General features: G+C 39.2%; 3 protein-coding genes across 3 annotated transcripts; 2 read left to right on the forward strand and 1 right to left on the reverse strand.

Moving 5' to 3' along the window:
* The first annotated feature begins 47 nt into the window (after nucleotides 1-47).
* ints9 (integrator complex subunit 9) lies at nucleotides 48-10233 on the forward strand. Its single transcript, XM_077587498.1, has 17 exons — nucleotides 48-209; nucleotides 418-545; nucleotides 629-689; nucleotides 788-850; nucleotides 939-1078; nucleotides 1243-1329; nucleotides 2297-2417; nucleotides 3584-3718; nucleotides 3823-3934; nucleotides 4021-4201; nucleotides 4284-4344; nucleotides 5526-5697; nucleotides 5805-5929; nucleotides 7003-7170; nucleotides 7346-7444; nucleotides 8305-8442; nucleotides 9749-10233. The coding sequence occupies exons 1-17, from the start codon at nucleotides 201-203 to the stop codon at nucleotides 9923-9925; spliced, it is 1977 nt and encodes a 658-aa protein (XP_077443624.1). The 5' UTR covers nucleotides 48-200; the 3' UTR covers nucleotides 9926-10233.
* Nucleotides 10234-10743: 510 nt separating this feature from the next.
* On the reverse strand, nucleotides 10744-13258 carry glrx5 (glutaredoxin 5 homolog (S. cerevisiae)). Its single transcript, XM_077587499.1, has 2 exons — nucleotides 12839-13258; nucleotides 10744-11354 (listed from the first exon to the last, which is right to left on the reverse strand). The coding sequence occupies exons 1-2, from the start codon at nucleotides 13128-13130 to the stop codon at nucleotides 11182-11184; spliced, it is 465 nt and encodes a 154-aa protein (XP_077443625.1). The 5' UTR covers nucleotides 13131-13258; the 3' UTR covers nucleotides 10744-11181.
* Nucleotides 13259-14084: 826 nt separating this feature from the next.
* On the forward strand, nucleotides 14085-14944 carry prkrip1 (PRKR interacting protein 1). Its single transcript, XM_077587334.1, has one exon. It carries the CDS (start codon nucleotides 14122-14124, stop codon nucleotides 14701-14703), a length of 582 nt encoding a protein of 193 aa, XP_077443460.1. The 5' UTR covers nucleotides 14085-14121; the 3' UTR covers nucleotides 14704-14944.
* The last annotated feature ends 297 nt before the right edge of the window (nucleotides 14945-15241 follow it).

The following is a 15241-nucleotide window of genomic DNA, read 5'->3' on the forward strand; positions in this document are numbered from 1 at the left end:
ATCATTACTAACCGGAAATCCGTTTTATGAAATGAACATTTCTTCCAGCACTCGAGAGATGGCGCTGTAGGTTTATGGCGTTTGTCTCTCGCTAAACAGACCGAATAAGCCAGCGAAGAAGAAAATTGTAACATGCCGTAACATTAGCAATACAAGTTTGCCTCTAATTGTTCTTTTTGGACACTGATTCTTAAAAAAAAATGAAATTGGTAAGTGACAAGTGCGTGCTATTTGAGCTCATTTGATGATTTCACTATGGAATGTCAAAGCAGTTGTTATCGAGTCAATTAGCATTCTCTTCTGTCATGCAGTTGACGTGTTAGCAGTCAACTATGTTTGTGTTTAGAGATTTCATCCTATGTAATAATATCTATATGTTTATTTGTTTAATGGACAACCGATTTTATTCTCCGCTAGTACTGCCTTTCTGGTCATCCCACATTGCCTTGCAATGTTCTCAAATTTAAATCGACCACTATCATGCTGGATTGTGGACTGGACACGACTTCTGTCCTAAACTTCTTACCCCTTCCTCTCGTGCACAGGTATGTGATAATGTCAGTCTATAATGTACATAATTTGAATTTAACTAGTGCAAGAATAAACCAGATATATTTTACTTTTCCAGTCCAAGACTTTCAAAGCTACCTGGTTGGAGTGCTAAAGATGGAACGCTAAATTTAGAAAAGGTACAAGATGCCTTTTCTAGTGGATTTAATGAATTATTTTTGAGTGTGTGAGATAATTGCAATTGAAATATAGCTCATTTACTATTTGATCTTTCCAGGAGCTGAAAGAATGTGCAGGAAGAGTATTTGTGGACTCACAGCCAGAGTTCTGTCTCCCCGAGGTAACATTTCAGAACTGCATGCAAGTAGTTTTTTTTAAATGTTGAACGTACATTGACAATTTCTCTTCATCAACGCAAAAAAATACAGCGAGAACTGCTGGATCTGTCAACCATCGATGTCATCCTAATCTCCAACTACCACTGTATGATGGCCCTGCCCTACATTACTGAAAACACAGGCTTCACTGGCACAGTGTACGCCACAGAGCCCACCCTTCAGATTGGAAGGTAAAGAGATTGGGATTTTTCTTTTCGGTGCTAGTAGTACATCTATAATTTTACTCCAGTAGTATTTGTATAAGTGTGGAAAATGAGCCTCTGGTTCAGGTTACTTAAGTGTATTCCTTTTATAGTTGTGTGGATGTTAATATTATTTGTTGTCCTTGGTTCAGGCTGCTGATGGAGGAGCTCGTGAATTTCATGGAGCGAGTTCCCAAGGCCCAGACTGCCACCATCTGGAAGAAGAATGAAATACAAAGGTATCCAAACTTGTTAAGAAAATATGGATGAATGGATTCATTTAGATCAGGGGTGGGCAATTAATTCCACAAAGGCCCGCTTTGGGTGCAGGTTTTCGTTCCAACCCATAAGAGGAAACCTTTCCACCAATCTGGTATCTTACAAGTGCAATCAGTGGATTGCAGTCAGGTGCTTCTTGTTCCAACAAAAATTAATTGGTTAAACTGTCTGTGTTTTAGATTGGTTGGAACAAAAACCTGGTGGCCGAGACTTAAGAAGCTGCTTATGATAACAGCGCTGCATCTCACTCGTGTAAAGATATCTACGAGCACTGGGTGGAGCGTAGCATTTTTTTCGTGTTTATTTTTTTTTGCGTTAGTGCAGAATTAAGGGAAACAATGGGTCCAAAGCAAGCAGGTGCAATGAAGGGTGGTGCGAAGAAAAGACGTATGATGACAATCGGTACACGGTCGATTGGTCGCCAGTCTTTTGGTCGCCGATCTTTTGGTCGCCGGTCTTTTGGTCGGCCGGAAGGCAAGTGATAATTACCATTTAAATCGTTGCTCAAATTCCCTAAATACAAACTGCGAATTACTATTTAGTCATACTTAATGCCCTAGTAATTATTTGGCTAAAGAAAAGCTCCAAATTTCCCGGACTTTTATTGATTTTTTGTTGGAGAATTTGTTAACATCAAGACCAAAAGACCGGCGACCAATCGACCACACAGGATGACAATAAGCACAAAATAATCGGAAAACATGAGTGGTGTACGCGTGACGGAGCTGGCTCGCCAATTGAGAGAGGAGTACTTCCTGGACAAGTTGCCATGTGGTCTTGCGTTATCCTGTTGTGGGGACATTTATGTGTGTCATTTTCATAATATTTTGAAGGGGAGACAAAAGCAAAGTAGTACAAAAATGGATGGATTTCCTTGAATGTATCGGATTTGTTGTTTTAATTAAGAACTTTAATTTTATTTACAAGGTTGCTTCCTGGACCACTGAAGGACGCACTTGATGTTTGGACTTGGAAACGATGCTATGGTATGCAGGAGGTCAACTCTGCCCTCAGCAAAGTGCAGCTAGTTGGTTATTCACAGAAAGTGGTAAGACGCATTCCTCAGTTTGGTGTGAAACCTTGCAAAATGTACTGAAAAATGATGAGTATTGATAGAAAGACATACACATATACAGGGTGAGATATATATTAAACAACTCAGTATTTAAATGCAGGGATAGCAAATGTTCAAATGTTTAAACTACTGTAATAATTTTCTGACTAAGTCACTACCCTCCGCAAATATTTTGAACTCAGTGGTTTATAGTTCAGTGCAGCTAATCCTCATCCTCATATAAAGTTATGTGAGTGCGGCTTATGATCAGGTGAACCTTATAGTTCGAAAATTACAGTGATGATTTCATGTTTTATTTATTTTTGGTTATCTGAATTTTCCTCCCTAAGTATGTCTTTTGTCGCATTAAACTTACGTAGCTGTCAAGTTTTCGGACAATGATAAGTTCATTAATAGATAAACTTTAATAAAAGGAAAGACATCAGAGCACATAATCCAGCGTTAACTTGCAAGTGAGAATCAATCCTGACTCGTCCCCATCACGGATCATTCTAAAGAAAGACATCCTCTTCTGTCCATTTAGTTGCATTAGAATCAAAACAATTAAGGTTATCTTATTCAAAACAATTGCATAAGCTAACCGAATAACACAATTAAGGTCAAAAAACAACTGCAACAACAATTGCATATCAGGTCTTCAAAACAACAATTAAGGTCGGAAACCAAAAACAACTGCATAAGAATTTACACAAGCAAGCAAAACAATTTCCATATTAGGCGAAATGAGCAACACTATTTTAAAACAATATGATATGCGAGTATTTTTGGAAGTCGATTCGATTATCGCCATCTGCTCCGGAATCCAAGTCAAAGCAATTTAAGAGTCCTTCACAGATCTTCATTGCGAACCCAGATCAACAGTCCCCGGAGCCCGGGACTGGGTGAGCTGTCAAGTCAATAGTCGTCGGATCAGGGCCAAACAATTAAACGCCCTCGGAGCCAGCTGTAGGGGGAAGTGTCCTTCGGTAACAGTTATACTGAGCGTTTGTCTGCCTAATAATGATTAATATTTCACATATACATATAATGATTAATATTCCACATATAATGATAAATATTTCAAGCAGATTTATAATAGTACCCAAAATAACCCTACCAGACACATTTGATAATCCTTTTTTTCTTTTCTTTTTCTCTAGGAGTTGTTTGGAGCTGTACAAATCTCTCCATTAAGCTCTGGCTACTCATTAGGGAGCTCTAACTGGATCATCCAGTCTCATCATGAGAAAGTTTCCTATGTTTCAGGGTCATCGCTCCTCACCACCCACCCGCAGGTAGGTGCAATACCAACAGTGAATGTCCAAAGTGATCAAAATTTGTACATGATTAAAATGGTAACTTTTTTTTAATTCCAAGTTTTATACCACTTCTCTTCCAGCCTATGGACCAAAGTTCCCTGAAGAACAGTGATGTTCTCATTCTCACTGGCCTCACCCAGATGCCTACTGCCAACCCCGATGGCATGCTGGGGGAATTTTGCAGCAATCTAGGTGGGCTAAAATGTCATACTGGCTTCTTAATGCATGTAAGCAACCCTAGATGAATCTTGTAAACATTTGTCTCATGTCTTTTGCAGCTATGACAATTCGCGCAGGAGGCAATGTGCTTGTCCCATGCTACTCTTCTGGCGTTATTTATGATCTACTGGAGTGTCTGTACCAGTTTATTGACAGTGCCAACCTGGGTACTACCCCCTTCTACTTCATATCCCCTGTGGCCAATAGTTCATTGGAGTTCTCACAGATCTTTGCTGAATGGTGAGGACGTGGTTATTCTATTGATATACTTGCTGGATGTCACACATGCTGACTTTTATTGTAATTATAATTATAATTTAAGGCTCTGTCACAATAAGCAGTCAAAGGTGTATCTTCCAGAACCTCCATTCCCCCATGCAGAGGTATGTTCTTTGGATCACAAATGCTATATGTTTTGTAGAAAAGGTAAAGGGAAATTTTAGATGAATTTTTGAGAGGAACTTTAAAGTTTTTGACAAGATGTTCACTTTTCCAAATATCTACCAATCCTCTACTTTGAGTCTTAAATGACCAGATATTACACCACAAAAAATCGTGTGGGTTGATTGGTCGCCGTCTTTTGGTCGCCGGTCTTTTGGTCGCCGGTCTTTTGGTCGCTGGTCTTTTGGTCGCCCTGACCGCGACAACGGGCGACCAAAAGACCGGCGACAAAACAAGGTAAAACAACACGGTCTACGCATCGATAAAAGCCAACTATGGCCATGAGCAGTTTCACTGAGCCGACGTGTGAGTGTATAGGAGTTTGTATGTACATGCGTTGTCCCTTTAAGAAGGTACGTCAGTCAGGGTCTTAACAAGTTCTCCAACAAAAAACAATAAAAGTCCAGGAAATGTGGAGCTTTTCTTTCACCTAAAAATTACTAGGGCATTAAGTATGACTAAATAGTAATTCACAGTTTGTATTTAGGGAATTTGAACAACGATTTAAATGGTAATTATCACTTACCTTCCGGGCAACCAAAAGACCGGCGACCAATCGACCGTGTACCCGTATTTTGTCACTGTTGAGGACGATTTGCACAGCTCTGAAAAATGATATTTCAAGAAATAAAAAAAAGAACTAACAATTTGAGTTTTTAAACATTTGATTGTAAGGTTTTTCTCTGACCCCTCCCAACAGTTTAGATTGGTTCATTTGACTTTGCATATTTCTTTCTTTTTAAATTGTTCCCCCCTTTTTATGACTGTTGTCATTTTATTAACTTTGCAAAGCAATTTCTATTGGAAATGTCATTTCAAGCTATTTTAGTTAATCCTTTTTACTTTGCCTACATGGCTGGCTAAATGAATTTTAATATTTAATGTTTACATTTGCCACTGGGGAGAGGGTGTGTAGGACGCACACAAGGCGTGGTGCAACGTAACACCTGATCAATTTTAAATTTCATCGTTTGTAGAGTGGTTTGACTTAAATACGCTATTACGATAAAATCACAAATCACACAGATGACAAAGATCAACTAGATCACACACACATTATGACTTATCTTATGCATGAAAGAGTGAAAATATGGAATGTGTACACTCCGCTCTATTGTTTCAGTTGATCCAAAGCAATAAGCTAAAGCACTATCCCAGCATTCACGGTGACTTCAGCAGCGACTTTCGCCAACCGTGTGTCGTGTTCACTGGTCACCCTTCCCTACGTTTCGGGGATGTGGTCCACTTCATGGAGCTGTGGGGAAAGTCCAGCCTCAACACCATCATCTTCACTGGTATGAAGGCAGTTAAAGCTTGAAAATGCAAAAGTCAATGTCTAAAGCAGCACTGCTTTTAAAAACATGATTAAATTTTCTTTTTTTCCACTTATTTGTGCCAACAGAACCTGACTTCTCTTACTTGGACGCTTTGGCTCCCTATCAGCCGCTGGCCATGAAGTGTGTTTACTGTCCCATCGACACACGTCTTAACTTCCACCAAGTGTCAAAGCTGCTCAAGGAAGTCCAGGTAACATACCACACACTTATATCAAAATTTGCAAGAACTGCACAATAAAATAGAGAGCTTAGCCCAGGGGTGGGCAAACTTTTTGAATTGCGGGCCAGAATGGATACTAAAATTTGACAGAGGGGCCGGGCCAGGAGCATTTGGACACGCAATGTAATTTATCAAACCTGGGGATTGAAATGTAAGAAAAAAGACAAAATTGAAGGTGAAAATTTATTTTCAAATTTACTTTCAACATTAAGAACATTATTATTCAACGAAAGAAAGCAGTCTTTAAATTTAGAGTGATGAGCGGCATGTTAATTAAGCTACTGTACTGCTGTTGTGCGTACATGCGCAGTTTGCTATTTTTAACACAGTAGAGAAACTCACATTTCAGTGGGAACTGTGTTGTTGTTCTCCAAGTTACACTCCAACAAAGGTCTAGACTAGTGCGTCATCTATCGGGGAAATGAGGGTATAAAGTAGTAGTAACAGTAAGTACTACTGTAATGAGATTGTAAATCCAGAAATCCTACCCCAGAAAATTTACACCAGCATAGAAAACGTTGAGATTAAGGTTCTCAGCAAATCATTTTGAATATATATTCCCTAAAATAATAGGAAATTATTTAAAATTAAACTCGAAGTAAAAGTGTGTTCCATCATTTTTCAGGTATTGTTCTCTAAGCCCTCTAGTCTGTCCAAGGCACTTAGAATTTCACATAGGTCTTCTAGTGTTGTTTTTTCTCAGTGTCAGACATCAATCCCCATCTTTGATAAATTACATTGCGTGTCCAAATGGCTACTACTTTAAACGCAAGGATAAAATAAAAAATATAAAAAAATGGCAGCACATTGTAGTACGTACTTGTATTTAGAAATATGTCCAGCGGGGGGCAATACATGCCCTTGTTATTCCTAAATGAATGTTGTCTGTAACAAAAAAACATGCACACACACACGATCCGGGGGTGGGGCGAGCGCGCGAATCCCGTTTCGGCGAACTGTCCGTCGGCCAAACGTCTTTCGGCGAATCGTCCGGTCACGATTTGGTTAATAACTATGTATCCATGCTAACATTCTCCCCACAGCCTGTCCATGTGGTATGTCCCGAGCAGTACACCCAGCCTCCAATGACCCAGTCTCATCGCTCAGATCTGATGCTGGAGCTGCAGCCTCCTCCCATGCCATACAGGCGCTGCTCCGTGCTCAGCCTGCCCTTCAGAAGACGTTTCGAGCGTGTCTATATTCAGCCTGAGGTGAGCGAGCCCACTTGCCCAACTAAAGCTGCTAGTCAAGTGTGGAATATGATTGCATATTTCTAAGACATTTTCTTCAAGTTCTGGGAAAAGTCAACATACATATACGGATTTAATGTATTAAAAGTGTTGTCACTGCACAAGCAAAAATTTTAATATCTCAACATCCTGTCAGCTGGCCAACTCCCTGGTGCCCTCTGAGGTCAAACCTGGCATCTCCGTAGCAACCGTCTCAGCCATTTTGCACTCCAAAGATAACAAGCACACACTGTCGGTGAGTGTACTACTAAATGTTATGATTTAACAATGCTTGCTATGATGTCTAATTACTAATGTTGTCTTGTTACCAACACATTTGTTTAGTTATAAAAGCTATTTTTTGGTTGAATGAATGGCGGGTGGGACAATTTTTGCTTAGAAATTTTTATTTAACTTATGTATGAAGTGTTTATTTCCTTTTGCATCATTTTCTGATGTGGAGACCATTTCCCATCCAAATATATATTAGCTCTCTGAGATAATTGTTATTACCTCTTAGAATACCAAAATTTTCTATCAGTAAAACAATAAATGACACATTTTATAATATCACAAATATTGTAACTGGAATATCTTCTGACTAAAACGTTTACTGAGAATATATATATGATCGATTTAAAATGTTTTCAGTCATCTGCAGCTGCGACTGAAAATAATTGCCATATAATCTTTGTGGAATTTTTTTTCCTATTTCTTAGTGATTATAAAACAACTCCAACCTATGAATGAAAAACAAATACCTGCAAATTGGATATTCGGCCTTTCATGCAGGTTTAAAAATGAAAAAAAGTCCAGTAAAAATGTTCCTCGGCACTCGTCTTTTGTTTACATTTGAACAGGTGTTTTACGGAGGGTGATTATTTCTTCAAGCTAGCGAGTGATGGCAGCACGTAAGGGACTATAAAAAATATTTTCCATTTCTACAGGGTGTGGAGCATGCTGCTAACTTAAAAACTGTTTGGGGATATTTGTTACATTTTTGCTAGATGGGCCTCTTGTGACACAATTTTCGCAAAAATGTGCATTAGGCAGTTAAAGGGTTAATAAAATACATTAATATAATGTTTACAATGTTTTCATCTTTTGTATTACCAGTCAGTTCCCAAGCCCCCTCCAGCCCCGCCTACCAAAAAGAGAAAACGAGTGATGGAGGAGCCCCCAGTAGGTCAAGCGCCCAAACCCCTACTCAGTGGAGCTGTCCCCCTTGAAGCCTTCCTCAGCACTCTACAAAAGGTCACATTTTTATTTTTAATGTAATGTAAAGGTTTTTAATTCTAAGGTTCTAAAATGGTAAAAAAGTCATCCCTTGAGATACGAGCTTAAAGCGTTCCGGGACTGAGCTCATATGTCGATTTACTTGTATCTCAAATCAACGTTTCCCATAGAAATGAACTAAATACAAATTAATTCATTCCCACCTTCTGAAAAAAAACATCCAAAAAACAGGATATTGTAATGGAAAAACTTATGTTTATTGGTTGTAATTCACCACCTACTAACAGTGACAAATAACTAGTGGTTATGATGTTTAATAATAAAATGAGACATTTAATACAACGTGTAGTTCGCGGTTAGGGGGGAGAGACTTGACGGATGCTCTTGTAATGTAACATAAACTTTAAATTGAACTTAAATCAACTAAGATTCCTATACACACTTAAGTTTTAATCATACGTTACACTAAATTTTGACCTTCTTGTGCAATAACCAAGCCAAAAAGGTTAATGTATTCCACCGCAGCTTTCAAGGCGAACTTCCTGCTTCTCCATACGTATTGGCGAGCCAGCTCAGCCGCGCATACACTATTCATGTTTTTCGATTATTTCGTGCTTAATATCGATTGTCATCATATGCCTTTTCTTTGCACTACCCTTAATTGCTTTGGGCCCGTTCTTTCCCTTAATTCTGCACTGACTAACGCAAACAAACAAAAAAACACGGAAAAAATGCAACGCTCCGCCCAGTGCTCGTAGAGATCTTTGCAGGAGGGAGATGTGGCGAGAAATTGCGCTGAAATCATAAGCAGCCTCTTGCAGGCTGGCCACCTGCCTGTCTCGTATGCTCGTATCTCAAGGTAAATATTTGCTCGGCATTTTACTCGTATCTCAAATTCCTCATATATCGGGCCACTCGTATGTCAAGGTATTACTGTGCTATGAAATTAAATGTGACTATGTATGGCGTGACTGGACGCTTGGTAGAACGGACGCTTGGTAGAACGGACGCTTGGTAGAACGGACGCTTGGTAGAACGGACGCTTGGTAGAACGGACGCTTGGTAGAACGGACGCTTGGTAGAACGGGTTTGCATGTAATTGATAGATTTTAATATTGAGTGAATAGTGTTAGGCTTAAAGAAATGAAAGTCTCGTGACTCAAACCTCGGGACTCGCGAACCCGGCGTCCAAACGCCCGTTCTACCAAACGTCCGGGACCAAACGTCCGTGACCAAACGTCTTTCTTCGAAACCATGTATGGATATGGAATGTTTTGGGCACAGCAAACACTCAAACTTAGTCTTGTGCGCTTGTGATTCATAGCATGGCATCACAGAGGTAAAAGTGGAGGAGACAGCAGATGGACACATTCTACACCTGCAAGCAGAAGATACGCTAATTCAGCTGGAAGAAGACGGCACACACATTGTGTGCGATAACAATGAACCACTGAGAACGACGTTGCGGGATCTGGTGCTGCGCTTTTTGCAAAAAATCTGAACTGTTATTCTTTCATGTGATGCTGGAAATTCATAGCAAAGAAATACCATTCTGTAAATACTATGTCTTTTATTAAAATTAAGTTTTTGATAAGATTGTGTTTAGTTATGTCAGATACCACGTTGCAGGTTTGTTTGGTTGATCCAACATTTTTACGCAGTGTGCATGCAGCTAAAATATATTTGCTCATTTCATTAATGCACAATATGTTCGTGTACATTTGATGTTCGGAAATACCCAAAAGTTAACGCAATGGCTTCCATTGAAGGTAATAGTTCTCCGGTCCATTTAAACTCGGTCACAGGCAATGTTCCCTCTAATTTTTTGTTTGTCTGGGCAGAAAGACAACTTCCCTGAGCACACTGAGTACCGGTGTGGGCAACATCATCATTGCTCGCTATGGGCACACACTAGTATCACACCTGCCATAAACAGGTGCATGTCTACTACACATAAATGATTTAGTAATAATAAAATGTAATGATTAATATCTATGAATGGGTGGCCTGGCGGATGAGTGGTTCGTGTGTCGGCCTCACAGCTAAAAAAAAAAAAATTGGGATTTTATTTTGTGCGCTCCATATGATTTGCTGTGCGCAGAGAAGACGAGAGTAGTGCGCAATTGCGACGCGCGCAGCTTAGAGGGAACATTGGTCACAGGCATTCCCTCGTCTATTGCTCTTGTTGAAATGGCAGTTTCTGTTAAAGATTTTATTTTTTTTAAGTCTGTTGCTTTTCAGCTCCCTCTTCTGGTTTTAGAGATTATGTAAACATTGTCCCAAAAGCACTGACATTATACTCGTAAAACCTTCTTAACCATATGGACTTTATTCAATACAAAAATTCAAGACAGAATTGTCCCTTCTAAATGTGTAGTACGTATCAGGATGTTGCCTCGTGCAATGACATTGCATTCTGGTCCAACTTGAAAAGTGTTAAGTCATCCTGAGGAGTCATTCTCATCCTTAAAGCTACAGTGGCAGAGAAGCCCTGTCTCACTCTGAATCTCAATCCATAATTTATATTCATCACGCTCATGTTGTACTTTAAAAAAAAAAGATGAATCCAGGTCTGAAGTCAGGAAAGCTCATGAGTCCATTGCGCTGCCACCTAAACCGCTCATACTTGCAGCCCCAAATTGCATCTACATTGTCAGAAGAGTCAATTTTGTCTAGAGAGTGCAACATGTGTGATTCAACTGAGTAAATGTGTCCTTTTTGTTGTTGTTGTGTGTAGTATACAGACGATAATTCTTTTTACTTTGAGTCTTTCTCATTGTCCAATAGTGCAGACTGCACACCCAGCTTCTTTAACTCCTCCACCAGATCCCCGTTCTGGTGCATCTGGAGGAGGATGTCACAGCCTCCGACAAACTCTCCGTTGAAGTACACTTGAGGGATTGTGGGCCAGTTGGAGAACACTTTGACTCCTGTGGAAAGAAAACCACCTGGTCAAGATTATTTCCTTTTTGTGGTTTCAATTAATGTCAATTTTAAAAAAAAAATTAGGGCACTCACCTAATACTAAATATTCTCAATTTTATTTTATTTTTTCAGATTTTTATTTTATTTTAAAATAGAACAATGAACTAAACTAGGCAACCAGTGTAGTTGCTTAATTATACAAGAACTCTAAAATTGAAAGACATTTAAGATAATTTATCAACATATTTTGATCAATTTTAGAATGCTATTGTGGATGCATTTGAGTATTTATTCACTAGATTCATAAAACATTAATAATGGAAAAATAATCAATTGAGAACGGGTGTTTATGTATATAGGTGGACATGACACTTTAGGTCAAGAGGGTCAAACTCGGGTTGGTTTGCGGGCCGCATTAACGTCAACTCAATTTCAAGTGGGCTGGACCATTTTAGATATAATTTTTAGATTTTTTTTATTGGATTAAAAGAACTGGTCAAAAGCCCTACACATACATTTAAGATCTAAAACTATGTTTATTTGAGCTATTTTTCTTAGTAAGGGAAAATGTCCTTTAATCATTTGTTTTTCATTTCAAATGGAAACAATCTTTTTAATTATATGTTCAATAATCAAGTGGAAAACAAAACATTTTTGTACACTTTTTAAATTTTACAAAAAGCTTTTTGAACTAAAAACACTGAAAAAAATGATTAAAAATTGCAATTATTGATTTAAAAAGGGGAGCAACTGGAAATATATACATCTATAATCTTCATTTGAATTTTATCCTAAAGCAAACAGATTTACTCATGATTTACTTTCTCAGGCAGCACAAAATGCCTCTGGTCTGAAGTCAGCTGGGACAGGCTCCAGCACCCCCCGCCACCCTAGTGAGGATAAAGCGGTTCAGAAAATTAGATGAGATGAGAATAAAGATAAATGTTTGTTTGTCCTTAGCTAAACCCACTGACGAAATGTAAATACGTGTTACTTGAGTCACATTGCTCTTGTCAAATAGCTGTTGCTGACACTTATTGATTAATTACTATCATTTGTTTGTTGTTATTTGTGCAGTTCATAGTGAAGCTTTAAATCTCACCGTATACTAATGACAATAAAAGCATTCAATTCAATTCACTGTCTTAATTCTGATGACTTCCTTGAATGTTTTGAATCATTTGTTTATACGCCAATTAGGCAAATACGTATACTTTGTTTTGCCAAAATCCTCTGGAGCAGCTACGAGAATTCTTAAAGGCTGATTTGAGCAACCACACCCAACGGTGCTTCTGCAAAAAACTGATAAAGTATACCAAGTTAAAGCTAAGGGAGTTTGTTATCCAGGAACGTTTATGATGTCGACGTGTCGTTTTTACACTACAATGAAACATGAAAATACACCATTAAATAATTGCTTGATGGATTCGTGACAAAGTAAATTGATCTCAGGTGACAACTTGTTGTACCCGTTTCTAATTTTGCTGACCTTCTCGTAGCACCTCGTCCGCCAAGACATTGTACGAAGCGTAATCGTCCACTCCGTGCATTCGCAGAATCTGGACCACGGCGTTACTAAAACCACACATGGGCTGAGCAGGTGTCCCCTTCATAAAAACCACCACTTTGTCCTTCTTCACCATGTCGCCAAGGTCTTTTTGGAGGTCCGATGCAGCGCAGTAGAGCCGGCTAGAGGCCGTCCACACTCGTCCTTCGGCTTGTCCGGGTAAAGAGCACGCCGCTCGCAGACACCTAGAAGTATATCTTATTAAGCTATTCATTATGATTACTTGTATTTAAAAGTCAACTTCTTGTGTACGTATCAAGCTTTTTACACTACAGTAGAGTTCAGCTGCTCTCAAACAACCCCTTAAAACTCAAGCATGTCGCCGGTAGGCGGAACCTAACGACCATTGGTCAGAGATACCCAAGGAAATGGTATTCCGAATTTTCATTGGTTGGATGATATGTCATTTTTATTTGTTACACAAGATATAGCGCTGTTTACAGTGTTGAGAAAATATTCAGTGAGAAATAAATGATAAAATACGTGATTAAGGTCAAATGGAAATTTCATTATAATTAAGAAATAATAACTAATAAAAGCAAAATTATTTCCGTGTCCCTAGTAAAGAGGAAGCGAATGACGACGGAAACATAGGGCTGGATGTCTAAATGGCGTAAACAACTGACGGCCATCTTGCGTCAGGAGACTGTAAAGATATCTGTGTTTCCGAAGTTTATGACATCAAGGCCTTTGAAAATCGTTTAAAAATTGAGCATTGAATATCTATGTGTTTAAAAATACACGCTCCAATGACTCTTAAATGATGTTCATCGAACGGAACTATCGTAAAATGACCGACGAGTGGAGATATCTGCCCCATTGGCTCATAGCATGCATCAGACATCTAGCCTCATATGCGGACTCTATTCACTGGACTCGTTATTAAACACATTGGATAAACCACACAAATTATTTCATTTTGAATACGGTGAATGAAACGATGTAATACATTATTACAAACACAAAAATGATTACTTAACTCTAGTACGGCTTACAACCACTTACTGAAAAGCTAGATGTTCCTTATAAACACATCCTTTTACGGTGGAAAACACATTTCAACTATAATGTTGGATTTAAAATAAAATTCAATTGAAAAAATAAAATAAACGGAAACTACAAATGAAAAGAATTTAAAGACAGCCCACCACAAATAAATAACTTCCGGTTCATCCTGAGAATAGCGGAAGCATTGTAACCATTCAATGTTGTTGACCAAAATGGCGGCACACGACCCAAAAAACAACAAAACGGCGAAACCGGGGCGAAAAGGCGATCAGCCGCTAGTGATTGCCAAGACACCCGCAGAAGAACAACGCTTAAAGCTGGAAAGGTTGATGCGGAACCCTGAGAAACCTGCTGCAATCCCGGATCGACCGAAAAAATGGAACCCTCGGGCTCCGCCGGAGTTCGTCCGCGATGTGATGGGTTCCAGCGCCGGTGCAGGCAGCGGTGAGTTCCACGTTTATCGGCACCTCCGACGCCGAGAATACCAGAGACAAGACTTTCTGGACAAAATGTCCTACAAGCAAAACAAGGAGATTGCTTACTTGGATAAAGTGGAACAGAACCAACGCGAAGCCGATGAGAGGACGGCAAAGCGGAGGAAGAAGCGAGAAAAACTGAAGCAGAAGAAGCTCATGTCGAAGAAATCCAAACAAGAGCAAAATGATGGTGAAGCGGAAAAAAGCGAGAGCAGCAGTGAAGACGAAAAGAAGGACGAGGAGGTTGAAAAAGAAGCCGAGGATGATGCTGAGGTCCCCAGCTTCATCATGGGGAAAAAGTAGTCCCCATTCCAATGGCCTGGACACTTTTTCGAAACGACTTGTTGCCTTTTTTGACTAACGAAGGAGTGATTCGGAACTCGAACAATATGACTCGAAGCATTTTTTTTTATAATGCACGTTTTGGCTGAGTGAATAACTCGGCATAAACTGATGATTGTCCAATTTTGTGCTCTTAAAATTAATGCAAGCGTCCGTTTCACCCTCATTTGTGAATTTTGTTAATAAACAAAAAAAAAGGTAATTTATGGCCTTTAGTATTTTTTCCTAAACCTGTGTAGTTTAGCCTGCTAAGGCAAAAATAGTGAAAATGTTCCTCCCAGTGACATCACAAATGCAGGAATACCATGGTGAATTCCAAGGTCACTTCTTCGCGCACTTATGAACAACCTTAACAATTAAGGTAGTTGCACTAATGACCTTGATTGTTACTGATAAAACAGGAGTTGCCATTACATAATAATAATAATAATAGGCCCTGTCGTCATCATCAGCAACAAAAGCCTAATTGTCATCACACCCAGAAACTGCGTATGACGAA

Source organism: Stigmatopora argus, chromosome 19 (assembly GCF_051989625.1).
Source record: "Stigmatopora argus isolate UIUO_Sarg chromosome 19, RoL_Sarg_1.0, whole genome shotgun sequence".
NCBI classification, from domain to species: domain Eukaryota; kingdom Metazoa; phylum Chordata; class Actinopteri; order Syngnathiformes; family Syngnathidae; genus Stigmatopora; species Stigmatopora argus.